General features: G+C 53.0%; 6 protein-coding genes across 8 annotated transcripts; 3 read left to right on the top strand and 3 right to left on the bottom strand.

Moving 5' to 3' along the window:
• The first annotated feature begins 1,784 nt into the window (after nt 1-1,784).
• On the top strand, nt 1,785-7,138 carry rga1 (Rho-type GTPase activating protein Rga1). The gene is made up of 4 exons (XM_066117787.1): nt 1,785-2,741; nt 2,874-3,573; nt 3,650-5,631; nt 5,711-7,138. The coding sequence occupies exons 1-4, from the start codon at nt 2,388-2,390 to the stop codon at nt 6,146-6,148; spliced, it is 3,474 nt and encodes a 1,157-aa protein (XP_065977578.1). The 5' UTR covers nt 1,785-2,387; the 3' UTR covers nt 6,149-7,138.
• ERG26 (erg26, C-3 sterol dehydrogenase) lies at nt 7,099-8,693 on the bottom strand. Its single transcript, XM_007812315.2, has 2 exons — nt 8,014-8,693; nt 7,099-7,944 (listed from the first exon to the last, which is right to left on the bottom strand). Exons 1-2 carry the CDS (start codon nt 8,482-8,484, stop codon nt 7,318-7,320), a joined length of 1,098 nt encoding a protein of 365 aa, XP_007810506.1. The 5' UTR covers nt 8,485-8,693; the 3' UTR covers nt 7,099-7,317.
• A 267-nt stretch (nt 8,694-8,960) lies between these two features.
• J3458_003500 (uncharacterized protein) lies at nt 8,961-9,868 on the bottom strand. 3 transcript variants are annotated; one of them, XM_066117786.1, is made up of 2 exons: nt 9,518-9,868; nt 8,961-9,455 (listed from the first exon to the last, which is right to left on the bottom strand). In XM_066117786.1, the coding sequence occupies exons 1-2, from the start codon at nt 9,767-9,769 to the stop codon at nt 9,357-9,359; spliced, it is 351 nt and encodes a 116-aa protein (XP_065977577.1). In that variant the 5' UTR covers nt 9,770-9,868; the 3' UTR covers nt 8,961-9,356. The 3 variants fall into 3 exon arrangements, with proteins under 3 accessions (XP_065977577.1, XP_065977576.1, XP_065977575.1); XM_066117785.1 differs by having other exon boundaries at nt 8,961-9,438; XM_066117784.1 differs by having other exon boundaries at nt 8,961-9,868.
• A 655-nt stretch (nt 9,869-10,523) lies between these two features.
• J3458_003499 (uncharacterized protein) lies at nt 10,524-11,862 on the top strand (the record flags this gene model as incomplete). The annotated part of the gene is made up of 2 exons (XM_066117783.1): nt 10,524-11,275; nt 11,367-11,862. 2 exons carry the CDS (start codon nt 10,524-10,526, stop codon nt 11,860-11,862), a joined length of 1,248 nt encoding a protein of 415 aa, XP_065977574.1.
• A 425-nt stretch (nt 11,863-12,287) lies between these two features.
• On the bottom strand, nt 12,288-13,358 carry J3458_003498 (uncharacterized protein; the record flags this gene model as incomplete). The annotated part of the gene is made up of 2 exons (XM_007812318.2): nt 12,288-12,731; nt 12,855-13,358. The coding sequence occupies 2 exons, from the start codon at nt 13,356-13,358 to the stop codon at nt 12,288-12,290; spliced, it is 948 nt and encodes a 315-aa protein (XP_007810509.2).
• Nucleotides 13,359-13,844: 486 nt separating this feature from the next.
• PRE4 (Proteasome subunit beta type-7) lies at nt 13,845-15,225 on the top strand. Its single transcript, XM_007812319.2, has 3 exons — nt 13,845-14,045; nt 14,105-14,252; nt 14,360-15,225. Exons 1-3 carry the CDS (start codon nt 14,016-14,018, stop codon nt 14,965-14,967), a joined length of 786 nt encoding a protein of 261 aa, XP_007810510.1. The 5' UTR covers nt 13,845-14,015; the 3' UTR covers nt 14,968-15,225.
• Nucleotides 15,226-15,228: the final 3 nt, after the last annotated feature.

Here is a 15,228-nt window from a genome sequence, read left to right as displayed (position 1 = left end):
CGATGCGTGGTTAAGAATATCCATCCACTCCCTGGAAAACCAGCCCTGACTGTGGCTCTTGTGGCTGAAATACCGCCAAAGGCCTGCCCACGGCTGCCTATCCTATTTTCTCGTATACAACCCCATCACGGATATGCGTGTTGGATATGCTGATGTGCGTGGTTCCTCGGTAGGATGCATAATAACTACTACCAAGGTAAGCAAGCGACCACACCGAGGTTCCGAGGACCTCGTACTGTGAAGCGAGAAATGCGCTCCCCAACCCAAGACCTGGCGTGCGCAACACGTCTGGTGGTACGGGACGGGACGGGGACTGGGAATCAACCCTTTTCCTGCATGCCGTTGTACAGACCTCACGAGGGATCTCGGGTACAACGCTGTGAAATCGGTTCAGTTGCCCAGTAGTTTTCTGTTTCAAGTGCCAGACTTCGACTTGATGCTACCCTCGACTCAGTTGGGTAGGCTGGCTGCCTGGGAGATGAAGGGGTGTGCCAACCGAGCATGGAGTCCTCATTCTTGGCCATCCTTCGCCGTGCTGGGGAAATTACGGTACGGGTCCGTCATGCTCATGTCCCCATTTCAAGTTCCATCGACGTTTCTTCCCTCTGGGTTAACGGGCCGCCTCCTACGTACTGTGGATCCGAGGGTCGTTTCTGACGGGACATCCTTTGTGCGCTTTGAGGGCGTTCCTGGGATGTGTTGATCTTAGAGCGGCTACACCAATTTAGTCTCCGCCCAACTTTCCAATGCCAACAAGGAGAAAGCCAATCCGATATTAGGCAAGCCACTTACGGAGGGTCGTGGTAATAGTAGAGAAAAATCGACCCCCTTTCTCCAGTCTGCTCAGACAGCGCAGCCCCTCTCGTAGAGGTCGCCCCCGATGCATCTCTCCAATGTGGAAAGGCAGTGTACAATGAATTCACATCGAACCCGGACATGGAGAGTATTGAGGGCACATGCAGATTTCGACGGTTGTTCGTCGTTCTCGGTACGTACGGAGTACGGGAGGAGTGGCTGCTATGTGCAGTGTGCGGATGCACTTGCTACACGTTTTGAAAGGACATCTGGAAAGAGCGGGAGTCAGGACTTCCCTTTGTTGGTGCAATTGGTGTACAGTGTTGCAGCGCAGCATGGACTCTGGAGTAACTACTAGGTAGCTACTTAAGTACCTAGTAGGTGGTATTGCATTTGCCAGACCAGACTGCACATGTGCAATAATCGACCCGAAGTCCCACTAGCGGCGGTACTGCATGTCCAGTCGGCTCTAATAATACCGTAGTGCTTTAGAGGCTCAACATTTGAAGGGCTTCAGTCATATGTACGGTGGTTGTTTTCCTGGAACTGCAGGGCCCTCGGAAGACTCCACAGTTGAGGTGCCAGCGCCAGGCGGCCACCAGACTCTCCTCTCACCGTCGCCTGCAGTGATGAATGGCAGCCGCCTGTTGCTGTCTGGTTTGCTGCCGCCACACTGCTGGCACGTCCGTTGGCGCCATTTAACCGCTGTCCACCACATCAGCTTCCAGTCGCCAATCCACATGTGCAGTCATCCAGCTCCTCCAATCAGCAGCAGGCTATCTCCCCAAACTGGTCCCGACTTTCTGGCCCAGTGCTAGTACAGAGCACTTCACGAGTATTACCACTGTACCGTCAATGCCTGCCTGGCGCGGCTCCTTAGTCCCCAACCACTCACTGCACATGTGCTCTCAGCCCCATGTCTCGAGGGTGATCCCTAGTCCCTCAGTCCCTCAGGTCCCTCAGGTCCCTCTCCGTTCCTCAACTCGACCCGACTCTTGTGGCCAAACACAAACGCCAGACCGACATCACTACTTACCCATCGTTTGTGCCGTCGTATCGTCCACGTCGCCGCCACGACCGAACCCCGCCTCCTGCATCTTTCACTGTTTCTACATGTTCAGCCTTACATGCTATTCACATCCGTTTGACTTGTGCTCTCCGAGTGTCATCACGCCGCTGCCGCTGCCGCTGCCGCTGCCCAGCTCGCCCCATTTCCCGAAGCTTAGCCCCGATCTCGAGACTCGAAGCCGTTGGGCAGTCACGCGAACAATCATACGCCCTCGACTCTGTGCCGCCAGTGTGCCTGGCCCTTGTGCGCATCGTTGTCTTCTACGCCTGATATCTTCAATTGGCACCAGTATTGCTTTTGGGGTCCAACATAGCTGATGCCGACCGAGAGACTCCCCCTTCGTCCTTTCTTGTTGTACACCTGGCGCTGAGACGAGACCACACTCGGACGCAACATCGCGTGTCTGTGTGGTTTCCAGCATAATATATACCAACGGCTCGACGGCTAGGTGGCTTCCTTTTGCCCCGAGGAGAAGCAAGTGTCGTCTTTGACCAGCTAGGCCGTCGCTGCATCATTGGCCACGATGGCGTCGGACCACGGCCGGCCTTCAACCGATCGCTCTCGTAGTGACTACCCAGGATCCGACTCGGGCTATGCGAACGACAGGAACTGGCAGAATGGTGGTTCAAGAACGCCAGATAGTACCTATCACCTCAAGCCCACCACTTCTGGCTCCAGCATGCCTGGAGCTTTCCCAGGAACCTGGACTGACGAACCTCAGCCCCGCAAGAGCGGAGAGAGGAATCGATCGCGACAAAGGAACGGGCGTACTGCCAGTGGCCAGTTGAGGATCTGCAAGAAGTGCGGAGAGCCATTGACTGGCCAATTTGTTCGAGCTCTGGATGGCACCTTTCATTTGGATTGCTTCAAGTGCCGCGTAAGTAGGCTGGATAAGGCATTGAGCCTTGGCCACCCACCACCTTCTCCTCTCTCTCCTGTCCATACTCTAGTCCTTACACGAACGTGCACCATAACCCCCTGGGTCATTTCACTAATCGACCAAACACAGGATTGCGGTGAGATTGTGGCATCAAAGTTCTTCCCCGCAGATGACGAGAATGGCCATGGGCCATATCCCCTTTGTGAAACGGACTATTTTCGAAGACTAGGTTTACTCTGTTATCAGTGTGGAGGGGCCCTGAGAGGGTCCTACATCACTGCTCTGGATAGAAAGTACCATGTCGATCATTTCACTTGCTCGCTCTGCTCAACAGTCTTTGGAGCCCAAGACAGCTATTATGAACATGATGGCCACGTCTACTGCCATTACCATTACTCAACTCAGTTTGCTCAACGGTGCAATGGTTGTCAAACAGCCATCCTGAAGCAATTCGTGGAAATATTCCGTAATGGCCAAAACCAGCACTGGCATCCGGAATGTTACATGATCCATAAATTTTGGAATGTCCGCCTGGGTCAACCGAGCGATACGCCAGAAGCCCCCCCGCCAGAACCAAAGGACGATGCCGCCAGGGAACGAATTCGTGCAGAAGAAGAGCGAATGGAAGAAAAGGTTTACCGCATTTGGAGCGTTCTTTCAACGTTCGAAGAGTCCTCTGCGGCGTGCATTTCGGATATGCTCCTCCACGTCAGCAACGGAGCTTATGTTGACGGCGTCCTCGTAGCGAAGCGTTTCATATGGCATGTCGAAGTCCTCTTCCAGTCAGCTGATAGACTTGACCGGATGGTACTATCACACAGCAAAAAGGGTAAGCTTCAGCGCAATGAAAATGTCGTTCCAGTGGGCGTAACAGAGATGTTTTAGGCTGACACTGCCCAATACAGGCCTGTCATATGGACGCGAAGCCAAATTACTCTGTAAAAAGATTGTCTCGTTCTTTTCCTTGCTGTCAAAAACCCAAGACACAAGCGTACGAAAACTTGGTGTTACGCAGGAACTTCTGTCTCTCGTTACTGGCTTAGCTCATTACCTCAAACTTTTGATCAGAATCTGTCTCCAGGGAGCGTTGCGCCTAGAACGAGACAACGGGGTGCATGGCGGGCTTGAACAGCTTCTAAATGACCTCAACGACTTCGAGACGTACAAGACCGATGAAAGTCTAATGCAACTAACAATGGGAGGTGCAAATCTCTCCGCCAAAGACTCCGATCATTGTGCCTTTTGTAAACGTTCGATCGAGGATGAATGTGCCAAGAAGAGCGAATTACGATGGCATCTTGCGTGCGTCAAGTGCGGTCGATGTGGAAAAGAGGTAGGGAGGTCTCTCGGAGAAGCACGACACAACGCATTTGACGGGAAGGTGTACTGCAATAATTGCGTCGCGGTCAATACGGATGGTGAAGTACCATTCGAGCACGTTACAAAACTCGGACAATACATTTTTCTGTTAAAGGTGGCCCTGGCTCGACTATTAGACATTCTTCGAAGCAACGGCACACTACCGTATACGACAGGAGACGTCCAAGCCGCTGCCGCCAACAACAAACTAGGCGCGCCGCCGTTCCTTGCGTCGGACGGCAGATCAAAGTCATATGCTGGGACTGGTGAGAAAGAAAATAATCACCGCGAATCGACATACGAAAACACTCTCAACGAAGTGCGGCGCTTGCGCAGTACCCGTCTTGATCGCCATTTATCCACGAGTGTTCGCCAGGCACGATCCTCTCGCGTTATGGATGCTGATGGGAAAGGCCCTCGACCAAGTTCGGCTGGAGCCGATGAACTGAGGAACGACTTGCAAGGCTCGACAGACTTGATGTTTGGGCAGAATGATGCCATCACTCTGGACGATATTCCCCGTATCGTTGCTGTGGAGCAATCTCGGGAGCAACAACAGCGTGACCGAGACGCTCGTCAAGATATGTTCCGCGGTCCCGGAGTCGACGGTATGCGACCCCTCGGTCATCAGAGAACTCAGTCTGCCGGTAGAGACCCTGATATGCGTGCTGCCGAAGCCATCCCCACGCGCGTGGTTCGCAAGTTCTTTCCTGAGCTATCCGGCCTCGAATACTTTAACGTCCGGCACTTGGCCGTGTTAACAATGCATCCCTTGGTTGAGCAAGAGTTTACGCTCGACGAGTTACTGAATTTTATTGAATCACGCAAACAACCAACATTCTGGAAGAACCTCGGCAAGGCATTTAAGAACGACAAAAACAAGAACATAAAAAAGAAGGGTGTTTTTGGAGTACCCCTAGAAATCATCATCGAACGAGACGGCGCCGACTCGACTGATGGTGTTGGTCCTGGAACACTTCGGATTCCTGCAATTGTGGATGACATTATTGCTTCAATGCGCAAGATGGACTTGTCGGTTGAAGGTGTGTTCCGAAAGAACGGCAATATCAAGAAGCAACAGGCATTGGTCGAAAAGATTAACCAGGAGGGCTGTGACGTTGTTAATTTCATGGAGCAGCCTGTTGTTCAACTGGCAGCGCTGCTAAAGCGGTACCTTCGAGATCTCCCCGATCCTCTCATGACGCACAAGTTGTACAGCCTTTGGATTGCTGCGGCAAAGCTCCCAGATCTGGAGAGGAGAAAGCAGTGCCTTCACCTGACTTGCTGCCTCTTGCCAAAGAGTCATCGGGATAGTCTTGAGATTTTATTTTCCTTTTTGAAGTGGGCTGGATCTTTTCACCAACTTGACGATGATGTCGGATCCAAGATGGACATCAGAAACCTTGCCACGGTCATCGCACCGAATATCTTGACAAACCCAAACAAAGCGCCCGCTTTGGATGGTGAGGCTATATATGTCATTGACGCTGTGGAAATGCTTATCAACAATATTGAGGAGATGTGTCAGGTAAGTTGCTATCCCATCATGGAGTAGATCCAGGCCGCAGCAGTACAACGACAGGAACCTCGTAACTGATTATGTTTAGGTCCCTGACGATTTATTAACATTGCTCAACGACCCTTATATCTTCAGCAACAGCGGGGAAATCACGACAAAGGAGATTCTCAAGCGATTCCAGGATCGGAGGGATCAACTACCAGCTGTTGACATCGGTGAAGTTTACAATAGACAGGATGTGTCAACCCGATCTCCTCCTAAGCGGGTGGAAACCGATCCGTCCATTTGGCAAGGTGAAAGAACAGTACGCCGAGTCCAAGATACTTCGGCACCACCAGTCAACTCTGGCCAGGCGACACCACCGCAAAGATGGCCGGGCCCAGGGGAGCATGCTCGAGGACCATACAATCCTAGGCTCAACCACTCTGACAGCCATCTGGATGACACGGACGTCCAGCGTGGTGACTGGCGCAACTCAGCCTGGGGTCGTCGGGGCGGTGGCCTTGGTGTTGGTGGGAATTCATGATCAGCGTTAACGCTTTCGGGGTTTTTTACAATCTCGCGCCCCCCACGTGCAGCTGAATTTAGCCTTGGCGCTTTTGTTCATTCAAAAAAGCATGGTTTGGGGTGTAGCCATATGCATTATCAACGGCGTTACATTCTCACTTTGGTCATTCGATAAATCACAAAAGGTCCCCCATATTTTTTGCTTTCTCTTCGCCAGTACTTGTCCCCCTCCGGCCTTCTTAGTCATCATCATACCATCCATCATCGATAACGCGGACATGACTATCTTCGTGGTTGTTTGCACATCCTTTCATTAATCGACTTTGCTCTTGCTCATCGGGCATTTTATTGAAGGAGCTTGTGACGACAGAATTGCCATTTTTCTCCTGTGTTTTTTTCTCGAGATTTTTGTCGGGCTTGTCTTCATATCAAATGAGGCAGATATCTCCCTTGGAGCTGGCGACGTTCTCAAATTCTTTACCAGTCTTCGGAAGGCGTTCTCAGTAAATGCATACTCGAGCGTGCCAAGGAGGCCCTTTGTCCTTTTTCTTGTTCTGGCGAACTGTTCTTTCTTTGGGTGAAGCCGTTCCCTGTAGTCGGCGATTGTGGTAGTTACACCTCACTTCAGTTCAGCATGGCGTGTCGTGGACCAACTTTTTTTTCCATTTCTTAATGCGAGGAGAGGAGGAGAACAAAAAAGGGGGCGTTGTTACACCAAATGCTACGCCTTGACCCCCTTTTTGTCTTTTAAAGAAATTCTTTTCCTTCTTTTCCCCCTCTTTTTTTTTAAAAAAAAAAACCATTCTTCAATGTTTATCCTTTTGTATAAAGGATGGGCGTTTGAGTCACTTAGTGGCGAAAGGATTGTGGAGTGAACGCCTGGGATGTGGGAACTTTCATAGCGAGACATTGGTGATAGGTAGTATTAGGCGGCCTGTTGGCAGCAAGCAATAGAGGAGATGAATGCGCTCCGCGACTTTGTGCATCACGGTTACTCGTGAAGTGTGCTGTGTTGGTGGACAAGTGTGTACTTGGAATTGGTGGAAGCTATTAAGCGCCGTAGGGCATTATCTCTTGTTTAAAGACGTCCATGCAGTATTCCTCCCCTTTTACACCCTCTTGACCACTACCCACCCCCGTTCCCTCTCCCGTCAATACGTGCTCATTCACTTGGGCCGCTTCGTCCAACTAGGCCTTGTTCTCGCTCTGCTTCAAAAACCAAGCCACGCCCCTCGCCACACCCTCCTGCAACGTCCACAACGGCTCATACCGCAAGACACTCTTCGCCTTTGTAATGTTGTAGTACCGCGTCATGCTCGCCATATTCGCCCGCGTCCTCGTAAACGTGGCCGGTTTCCCGATGATGCTGAAAAAGATCTCGCTCAGCATGCCTAGCGCCAGGCTGGTCCCTCTGCTGAACGCCCACACGCCGCTGATGCCGGCGTCGCTGCCACAGGCCCGCCACACGGCGCGGGCAAAGTCCCAGAAGTAACAGGGCGCGTCGTTGGTGATGAAGAAGACCTCCCCGTCGACCTTTTCGTGGTCCAGGGGCTTGGTGGCTGATGAGGCGGTGACGAGGAGCGCGTGCGCGGCGAGGAGGTGCGCATGCGCGACGTTGCCGACGTAGGTGAAGTCGAAGATGTTGGTGTTGTCGCCGAGCTGGATGTGCGACTTGTTGATCTGGTAGGCTTTTACAAAGCCATGCAGGGTCTGGACGTCGCCCTCGCCGAATATGCCCGCCGGGCGGAGGGACGTGGTGAGGAGCTTGGACGGCGGGGAGCGGTTGGCCGCGAGGACGAGCTGCTCGGCCGCCGCCTGGTTGTTGTGTTGGTATTAGCTTTTCTGTTTTGATGCGAGGAGTTGGATGGTGAAGTTTCGTGATACCTTGGTCTCGGAGTAGTACTCGGTCTGCTGGTCGCCGCGGATCACGGGCCACCGCTCGTCAGCGTTTCTGAGGTCGCTTTGGTTGTCGCTAATGACGCTTGCGGAACAAGTGTAAACTAGGGCCTTGACGCCAGCCTTTTGGCAGGCCTCGACGACGGATTGCGTCCCGTCGACGTTGACCTTTTTGTATAGCTCTTTGGCGATTTTTGTCTCGCTGCTAAGGGTTGGGCTGGCGGTGTGGATCACCACGTCGGGCTTGAGATCCTCGAGGAGGAAAAGTAGGCGCTCGCTGTTGGTAATGTCGCATTCATGATAGGAGGCGGAGGAGTTGCGGTTGTGCTGGCACCTGAGGTCGATGGACGTGACAGATTGGGTTGTCCATTGGGAGAGGGCGAGGTTGACGATGTGGTGGCCAAGGAAGCCGTTGCCGCCGATGACGACGACGCGGCCGAGATCGCCACGCTTCGACATGCCAGTTGTTGGTTTGGGTTGGGTGGTACCTACGTGGTTGTAAAGGGGGGTTCGGAGAAGGATTGGATGGTGTTGTTGAAGGCGCCAATTGAGGTTGGAGATTCAAGTGGGCGGGTCGCAGCGGCTTGTCTCATTGGTGCGTTTGCGCATGCATCTCGGCCGAGAAATGCATACCACCCGACGACGATTGGTCGCCGACCTGACCTGACCCGACCCGTTGTGAGTGACTGACCTCACCTGACCATTGCGCTTGCCCATTGCGCTTGCCCATTGCGCTTGCCTAACCAAGTCATCCCAGCCTACGGCTAACCCTAACCCCAACACTTGCTCTAGATATTTAGATTTAGTAGCTAGTAGTGGTCGGGTTAGGTGAACTACAATGGTTAGGTCGGGTCAAGCAATGGCCGGGCCATCTACACTCGCATCTGAGCCTGACTACCAGGCAGTCGATTGGTGCTTTTCTTTCTTTTTTTTTTGCAATTCTTTCGACATGTTACCTTGCGGGTGCCAGACACATGGCCAACGAACATCAGTTACATTGGATGCAATAAATGAATATGTCCAACCGCCACGCTCCAGACGGTAGCTCGTCCATGCATGACCTGGTACCATTCCGGGCCGCCCTTTGCCCTCTCCGTATACACTTGCAGAGGTTCAGGAATCAAGTCATGCCTCTTCGTGTCCAGAAGTCGCGCAAAAAAAGCCACAACGTGGGCGTCCAACACTGTGGGCGTCGAGCCAAACAGCCATGGACTAGACTCGTCATGCATCTCCCACAACCCCAACAACGTGCTGCACAACTCGCGGGTTTTTTTGTTCGGCCACGTGCAGCTTTTCTAGTGAAATGGCATCCTCTGTGTACTTCCGGTGGCTTATTTTTCGTTTTTGATGTTGTTAACTAGGCTCGGCAGATGATGCAAAGTGGACAAACGCAAATGCACACAGAGCAGGAACCTTGCGTGCGATGTGACCTGTTAGTATTTTAGCTGTAGTTTTGAGTGTCGGTTGTGGTGGAGTATGTGTATGTGTATACTTGGCCCTTGGGGTTGATCTTGGGGTATTCTTCTGAGATGTTTCCGTAGCGGTGGAGGTTGACGAGCTTGAGGTCCAGGCGGGATTGATGGATCAATGGGGCATCTGTGGGCAGGTGTGATTTGCCAAGTATGTATGTGAAGCGTGACATGATGGAGTATAAACTGAAAGGGAACATGTGAAGCGTGTAGTGGTCGACGGCGGATGGCTCGTCGGTTGGAGAGGCGGACGTCGGTGACATTTCGGGAACCATTTCAACGACAGTTGTGCGCAACGCAGAAGCTGCTCGGTTGTTTGGTGGTTGTGATTTGAGTTGGCTTCGATGTTGAGGCTCTGCACCAAGTAAGCAGAGGTGGGGAATCCGTGCCTAGATTAGCGAACACTTGCATGTTGGGCAGGTCGCACTTCTAAACTGGGCATGAGGGTGTTTGAACTAGCAGGGCTGCCGTGCACAACTTGTTGCGTTTTTGCACAAGTTGTCACCAAATGCGGAATGCAATGGCATGGTTTTGGAATGCTGAGAAAGTACAAGAACAAGTTCGAGTACATGCTCGAAAACATGCTCAAGTACTCCGTACACGTTCGCGCCTTGCCAGACGGCTAGCGTGCCCCTCCACCACATTCAAGTCTCAGATCCGTCACGACTCACGACGCCAAATCACTCAAGCCGTACAGCTGCCTGTAAACCGGCATCAACACGTCAACTCGACAACGCCCTCCAACATGGGAGATATAAACCGCTTCGTCAAGACTTCAAATCCTGAGAAACAGGTCCACTTGCCACCATCACCGCCTCCAGGCAGCCCTCAGCTTCCCCTCGAGCCACGAACCTCCTCCTGCCCCGCGCTCTTTTGTTCTACCAGCTCGTGAATATCTATAGTTACACATATATACTGTATTCACCCCAGCTTCAGCCTCACTTTCAACACCGGCTCATTCACTACGTAATTGCCCATGTTCGCCATGACCACCGTTTCAACACAACCTGCAACCTTGACCGCCACACCATGGAACCTCACGACGTCGAGATCCTCGTGCACGTAACCTCGCCGAGCAAAGTCTCCGATGACGACACGTACAGACGCCTCGCGCGGGCATATCTCGCTTTCCAACCCGGAAGCAGAGTCGACATCATCGCGCCCGCAACACTTCTGCCTTGTCCAGCAAGCACATCACAAACACCATCACTGAATCAGCGCCATCGTGTTTTACACACGTTGCCAGGGCCGCCCCCGGAGCCCAGCCAGGACTACGTGACGCCGACCGTGGAAAAAGCCTTCTGTCCAGAATCCCAAGACCTCAGCTTCCAGAGCGCAATAGATAACCGGGCTTCGCCGCATCTACGCGCAAATACGCGCTCTTCCTCACAAAGACGGCCCCAAATCGCAACTCCTTCTCCGTCGTCGTGGAATCCGCCGCCCAGCCAAATAAGCGACTCATACCCGCTTCCCGACGCCGGCATCATCAACGTCACGCCAACTCGAGTCCTGCAGCGCTATCTCCAAAAAACGCCCTCGTCAAGTCCTCCGTCCCCCAGGGACCACGTCAGAGCCGCTTCACCAAGAAGCAGTTTTGACCTCATCAACATCCCCTCGTCGATACCCATCCCTTCCGACAACGAGGCCCCAACCCATCTCCAGCAACCCGATATTATTCCCGTCACACCCCATCTCCCAGCCGGTCTTCACAAACGTCCCCTCCAAGAAGACGAGGACTCTCGACATCACCCACATCTCCAGCAGCTTTGTGTCCTCTCCCCGTGCTGAATCCGCACCACCCCCAACCAAAAGCACCAAGGCCATCATCACCGCTACCACCGCGCCCCAAACAGACATCCCCCTCACCCGCAGCACATCCGACACCGGCCCAATCCGCTCCTCGGACCCGTCCGCTATAGAACTCATCTCCCACACACTAGACATCAGGCCCCCTTCTCCAGAAACGTCAACAGACAACCTGGACCCCACGTCGCTCGTGTCGCCCAAGCTCGACAAACTCTCCCGCGACCTATCCACTCGCTATAAGCCGATATCAGCCCGCCAAATCGACCCCTTTGAAAGGGGCTACTGGCTGGTAGACTGCACGTCGTGGTCCGACCAGACTCGTCTTGATACGTGGGTGTTTCTGACGAATTATCTGAGGAGCGGACTGGCTGGGTGGGGAGTCTGGTGTAAACGGGACAAAATGCATGATTGGATGCGGTTTTATTGTTGGGGATACGTGGCGAAACATGTTTATCTGTTGATGTATCTTGCTAGTGGGAGGGAGATCAAGGCCACGGGGGCGCGGTGGTTTGATGCGGAGGGGGAAGTTGTTTTGGAAGTGGAAGGGGTTGGCAAAAAGTAGTTTCTTTTTTCGGGAGCCTTGTTACTGGGTGCATAGCATGGTGTTGGTTGGATTGGTCTGCGTTGGGTTGCCGCCGAGCATCGGGGGACCATTCAATAGCGTTGATTTACGCACACGTATACACGGGAGTTTAACAATGTTAGAAATGACGAGTACATTGCACGGGTTGGAACGAGTAAACATGGCATTATTCCTTGCCAACGTACAGTAAATAGACAATAACTCAGGAAACCCCAGGTGAGAAAAAGAAAATCGGCAACGGCTCTACGAGGCTAGACACAGCCTCGTCTTGGCCGGGAGCTGAACCAAGCATCTACTACATTCTTCTGCTTCTATTCTCCGTTATGCCGCAAATAGACATCGCAGATGGTCTGATTGGACAGCCGCACTCAAGCATGGCCAAATTGTTTCTTTGTTTCAGCATTTCATCCTCTCACAGAAGGCACTTGCCTAGCAACACCTCCCTGGGCCTTCCAATACGCCCTAGCCTTCTCCTTCAACTCCTTCAACAGCGCCGCTGACTTCTCCATCTCCGAGGCCGCCGCCTCCTTGAACGGCTGCTTCTCCGACTCCGACATGGATCGCCACTCCTCACTCATAGCACGGAACGTATCCTGTACCGTGCTACTGCCAGATTGGCTGTTGACCTTGGAGAAGCGAGACTTGATGAACAGCGCATAGGCACTGCGAGCACGCTTGGGCAGGCGCTCATCATGAATTAGGTAGATGCGCGACTTGTTGGTCTTGCGGGCAATGCGGCGTCTAGCAATGTTTGCCATGTAGATAGCCTCCACGGGGTGTGCCTCGACCCACTGCTGGCGGGTGTTTTTGTTGGCATCGTGGTTGGATTGAGCGGTAGATTTAAGGCCCTGCATCTGTTAGCATCTCTAATGACTGTGTATGTCTTGTCTCCCACAGAGTGCCGCGACTGATTTTCCAGCTGACGCGTTCAACCAAATATAGACGCGTCAATGAGCAAGGGCGCAACATACCTCCTTCTCCGACTCCGACAGCCCAGCAAACCTGCTAGAAATCCCCTTGATCCTCTCTGTCAATTTACCCTCCCCAGCACCAATATTGTTCGTCACATAGACGGCCCAAGCCGACTCGGGTAACAGGGTCGGTCCCTTCAACAAGGCCATCTTCTTCAGGTGCCTCAGATCCGCCTTTTCTTTCTCCTCAGGAGTCAATACCTTCTTGGTTTGTCGTTTTGGTGCAGCGGCCTTCTTAGTCTTTTTCTTGGTTGCAGAGGCCTTCTTCGTCGTCTTCTTCTTCGTGGCTGTGCCGGTTCTCTTGGTCTTGCTGCCAGAGGTCTTGGCCGGCGAGCGCATCCACGCCGACACGGTCAAGGGCCGGGCGGCGACAAGGAGAGTCAAGGCCTTGGGGAGGCGGTAAGCCACGGATCCATGAGGTAGTTGTGTCGTAAGTTTTGATGCGGCTGTTTTGCTAGGGAGCAGGACTCTGCGGGCGGCAGCCCTGCCGATCGCTGTCAGCATTGTTGTTAATTTGATTTGGTTGAGATGGCGTGTAAGTCGGTAGCCTGTGTGGGTTGTGAATTGACGAGTTTGCGATGAATTGCAGATTGCTGTCAATCCGGAGATGGGGCAACTCGCGGCGTGTGCGTTTGGGCACGAGACAAACAGAGAGCAGAGGAGCGTTGGAAGACGGGCGTTTTAAATGAAATGGAAGAGGGCTGGGGTCGCTCTAGCTGTCCGCCTCCCTTGTTCCAGGGATGAGGAGCTCCTGCAGCTCAGCCATGCAAATGCAAGCAGCAGCTACCTAGGTACGTAAGCCACGGTAGTACCCAGTACTTGCAATAAGGCGAGGACACGCTCCTGCTGTCTAGTATAAGGTACTGATTAAGCTCTAATCTGCTCAAGAGCCAATCAAATGCTCTCACCGGATTACGTAATAGGCTTAGCTCCAGCAGTGCCTCAAGGCCGGTAGGCTCCCGCAGGACGCGCGACAGCATCAGTCCCATTGAGCAGCAGTCAACCACGGCTCACATCATCGAACTCCATCCATCGACAACATATCCCACATCTCAACCGCCAGCCTGCGTCGCTCGTACATCAATCGAGCACCTCCTCCCACACACTCAAACTGTTCTCTTTTATCTCAGCTTTATCTTCTACCTTCCCACTTCACCAGCCATGGATCACCGACCGCAAGCATGGGGCAGGGTACGTAGTTCCCTATACTCATTTCTCAACACCCAAGCGGCCAACTGACCCTCATACAGCCCAGAGATGACATTTACGGTGCATACGACGCCTCATTCATGAATAGAAACGGCCCTACGACACACACCCAGCAGCCTATCGTCACAGGAACGTCCGTCATTGCCATCAAGTTCAAAGACGGTGTCGTCATGGCAGCCGACAATCTGGGTGAGTTTTGCCCTCTCGAAGCGCGGCCCCCATCCTCTCCCTTCTTTTGAACCTCCCATGCAGAAACGCCCTTCTTCAGAGTGAAAATGCAAACTAACAATCTCCAGCGTCGTACGGCTCTCTCGCCCGCTTCACTGACGTCAAACGTCTCCGCCCCTTTGCCGATGCCTCAGTCGTTGGCTTCAGCGGCGACATCTCGGACATGCAGTACCTCGACCGCCATCTAACCGACCTCGCCCTCACGGAGGCCTACGATTCCCCTGACTCGGCGCGCCTCAACGCCTCCAATTTGCACCGCTACCTCTCCAAGCTCCTCTACCGCCGACGCTCCAAGTTCGACCCTCTGTGGAACCACCTCCTCGTAGCAGGCCTCGACGACAAGGGCACTCCATTCCTCGCTGCGGCAGATTTGCTCGGAACAACGTATTCCGCACCCAGCCTTGCTACAGGTTTCGGTGCCATGCTCGCTCAGCCAGTGATGCGACGTTACGCTCCCGATGAGGAGTCCGCGGCAAAGCTGACTCGCGAGGAAGCTGTGGATATCATCAAGGAGTGCATGAAGGTTCTATTCTACAGAGATGCCAGAAGTCTTGACAGTTACTCACTGGCTATTGTTACCAAGGACGGTGTGGAGCTCAGGGAGAATCAGAAGCTGGAGGATCAGAGCTGGGCGTTTGCTGAGAGAATCAGGGGATATGGAACACAGACCGTTTGAGTGCAACATTCGAGGAGTGCATTGTCAGGTTCGATGCAGGCAAGCCGTCTTGAGGGACGAACCCCGTCGTCGTTATATGTTATCAGTTGAGAAATCCTCGTTCTGGCTCTTTATAATGGCTAGGGTTGTTAAGGAATCCGGGATCTTCCTTCTATAGTCTCCGAGACAACCCAGCTTGTGCATTACGGCCCTTACCAATACCTTCGATGGAGCTAAAGTAGAGCATAGAACCGTGTACTAATAAACAAGTCTCCAGAACTC

This window comes from Metarhizium acridum (assembly GCF_019434415.1).
Source record: "Metarhizium acridum strain ARSEF 324 chromosome Unknown scaffold_13, whole genome shotgun sequence".
NCBI classification, from domain to species: Eukaryota; Fungi; Ascomycota; class Sordariomycetes; order Hypocreales; family Clavicipitaceae; genus Metarhizium; species Metarhizium acridum.
The sequence above is the reverse complement of the archived record's forward strand: the minus strand, read 5'-3'. Positions and strand labels throughout refer to the sequence as shown.

Bases quoted from the DNA above. Each gene is read 5' to 3' on its own strand.
- ERG26 (XM_007812315.2), bottom strand. From the start codon at position 8,484: ATGTCGAAGCGTGGCGATCTCGGCCGCGTCGTCGTCATCGGCGGCAAC. The intron at 7,945-8,013 runs GTATCACGAAAC...CACAACAACCAG, and splicing joins AGTACTACTCCGAGACCAAG to GCGGCGGCCGAGCAGCTCGT.
- rga1 (XM_066117787.1), top strand. From the start codon at position 2,388: ATGGCGTCGGACCACGGCCGGCCTTCAACCGATCGCTCTCGTAGTGAC. The intron at 3,574-3,649 runs GTAAGCTTCAGC...TGCCCAATACAG, and splicing joins ACTATCACACAGCAAAAAGG to GCCTGTCATATGGACGCGAA. The intron at 5,632-5,710 runs GTAAGTTGCTAT...GATTATGTTTAG, and splicing joins ATATTGAGGAGATGTGTCAG to GTCCCTGACGATTTATTAAC.
- PRE4 (XM_007812319.2), top strand. From the start codon at position 14,016: ATGGATCACCGACCGCAAGCATGGGGCAGG. The intron at 14,046-14,104 runs GTACGTAGTTCC...ACCCTCATACAG, and splicing joins GACCGCAAGCATGGGGCAGG to CCCAGAGATGACATTTACGG. The intron at 14,253-14,359 runs GTGAGTTTTGCC...AACAATCTCCAG, and splicing joins CATGGCAGCCGACAATCTGG to CGTCGTACGGCTCTCTCGCC.
- J3458_003500 (XM_066117786.1), bottom strand. From the start codon at position 9,769: ATGGTTCCCGAAATGTCACCGACGTCCGCCTCTCCAACCGACGAGCCA. The intron at 9,456-9,517 runs GTATACACATAC...AAATACTAACAG, and splicing joins AGATCAACCCCAAGGGCCAA to GTCACATCGCACGCAAGGTT.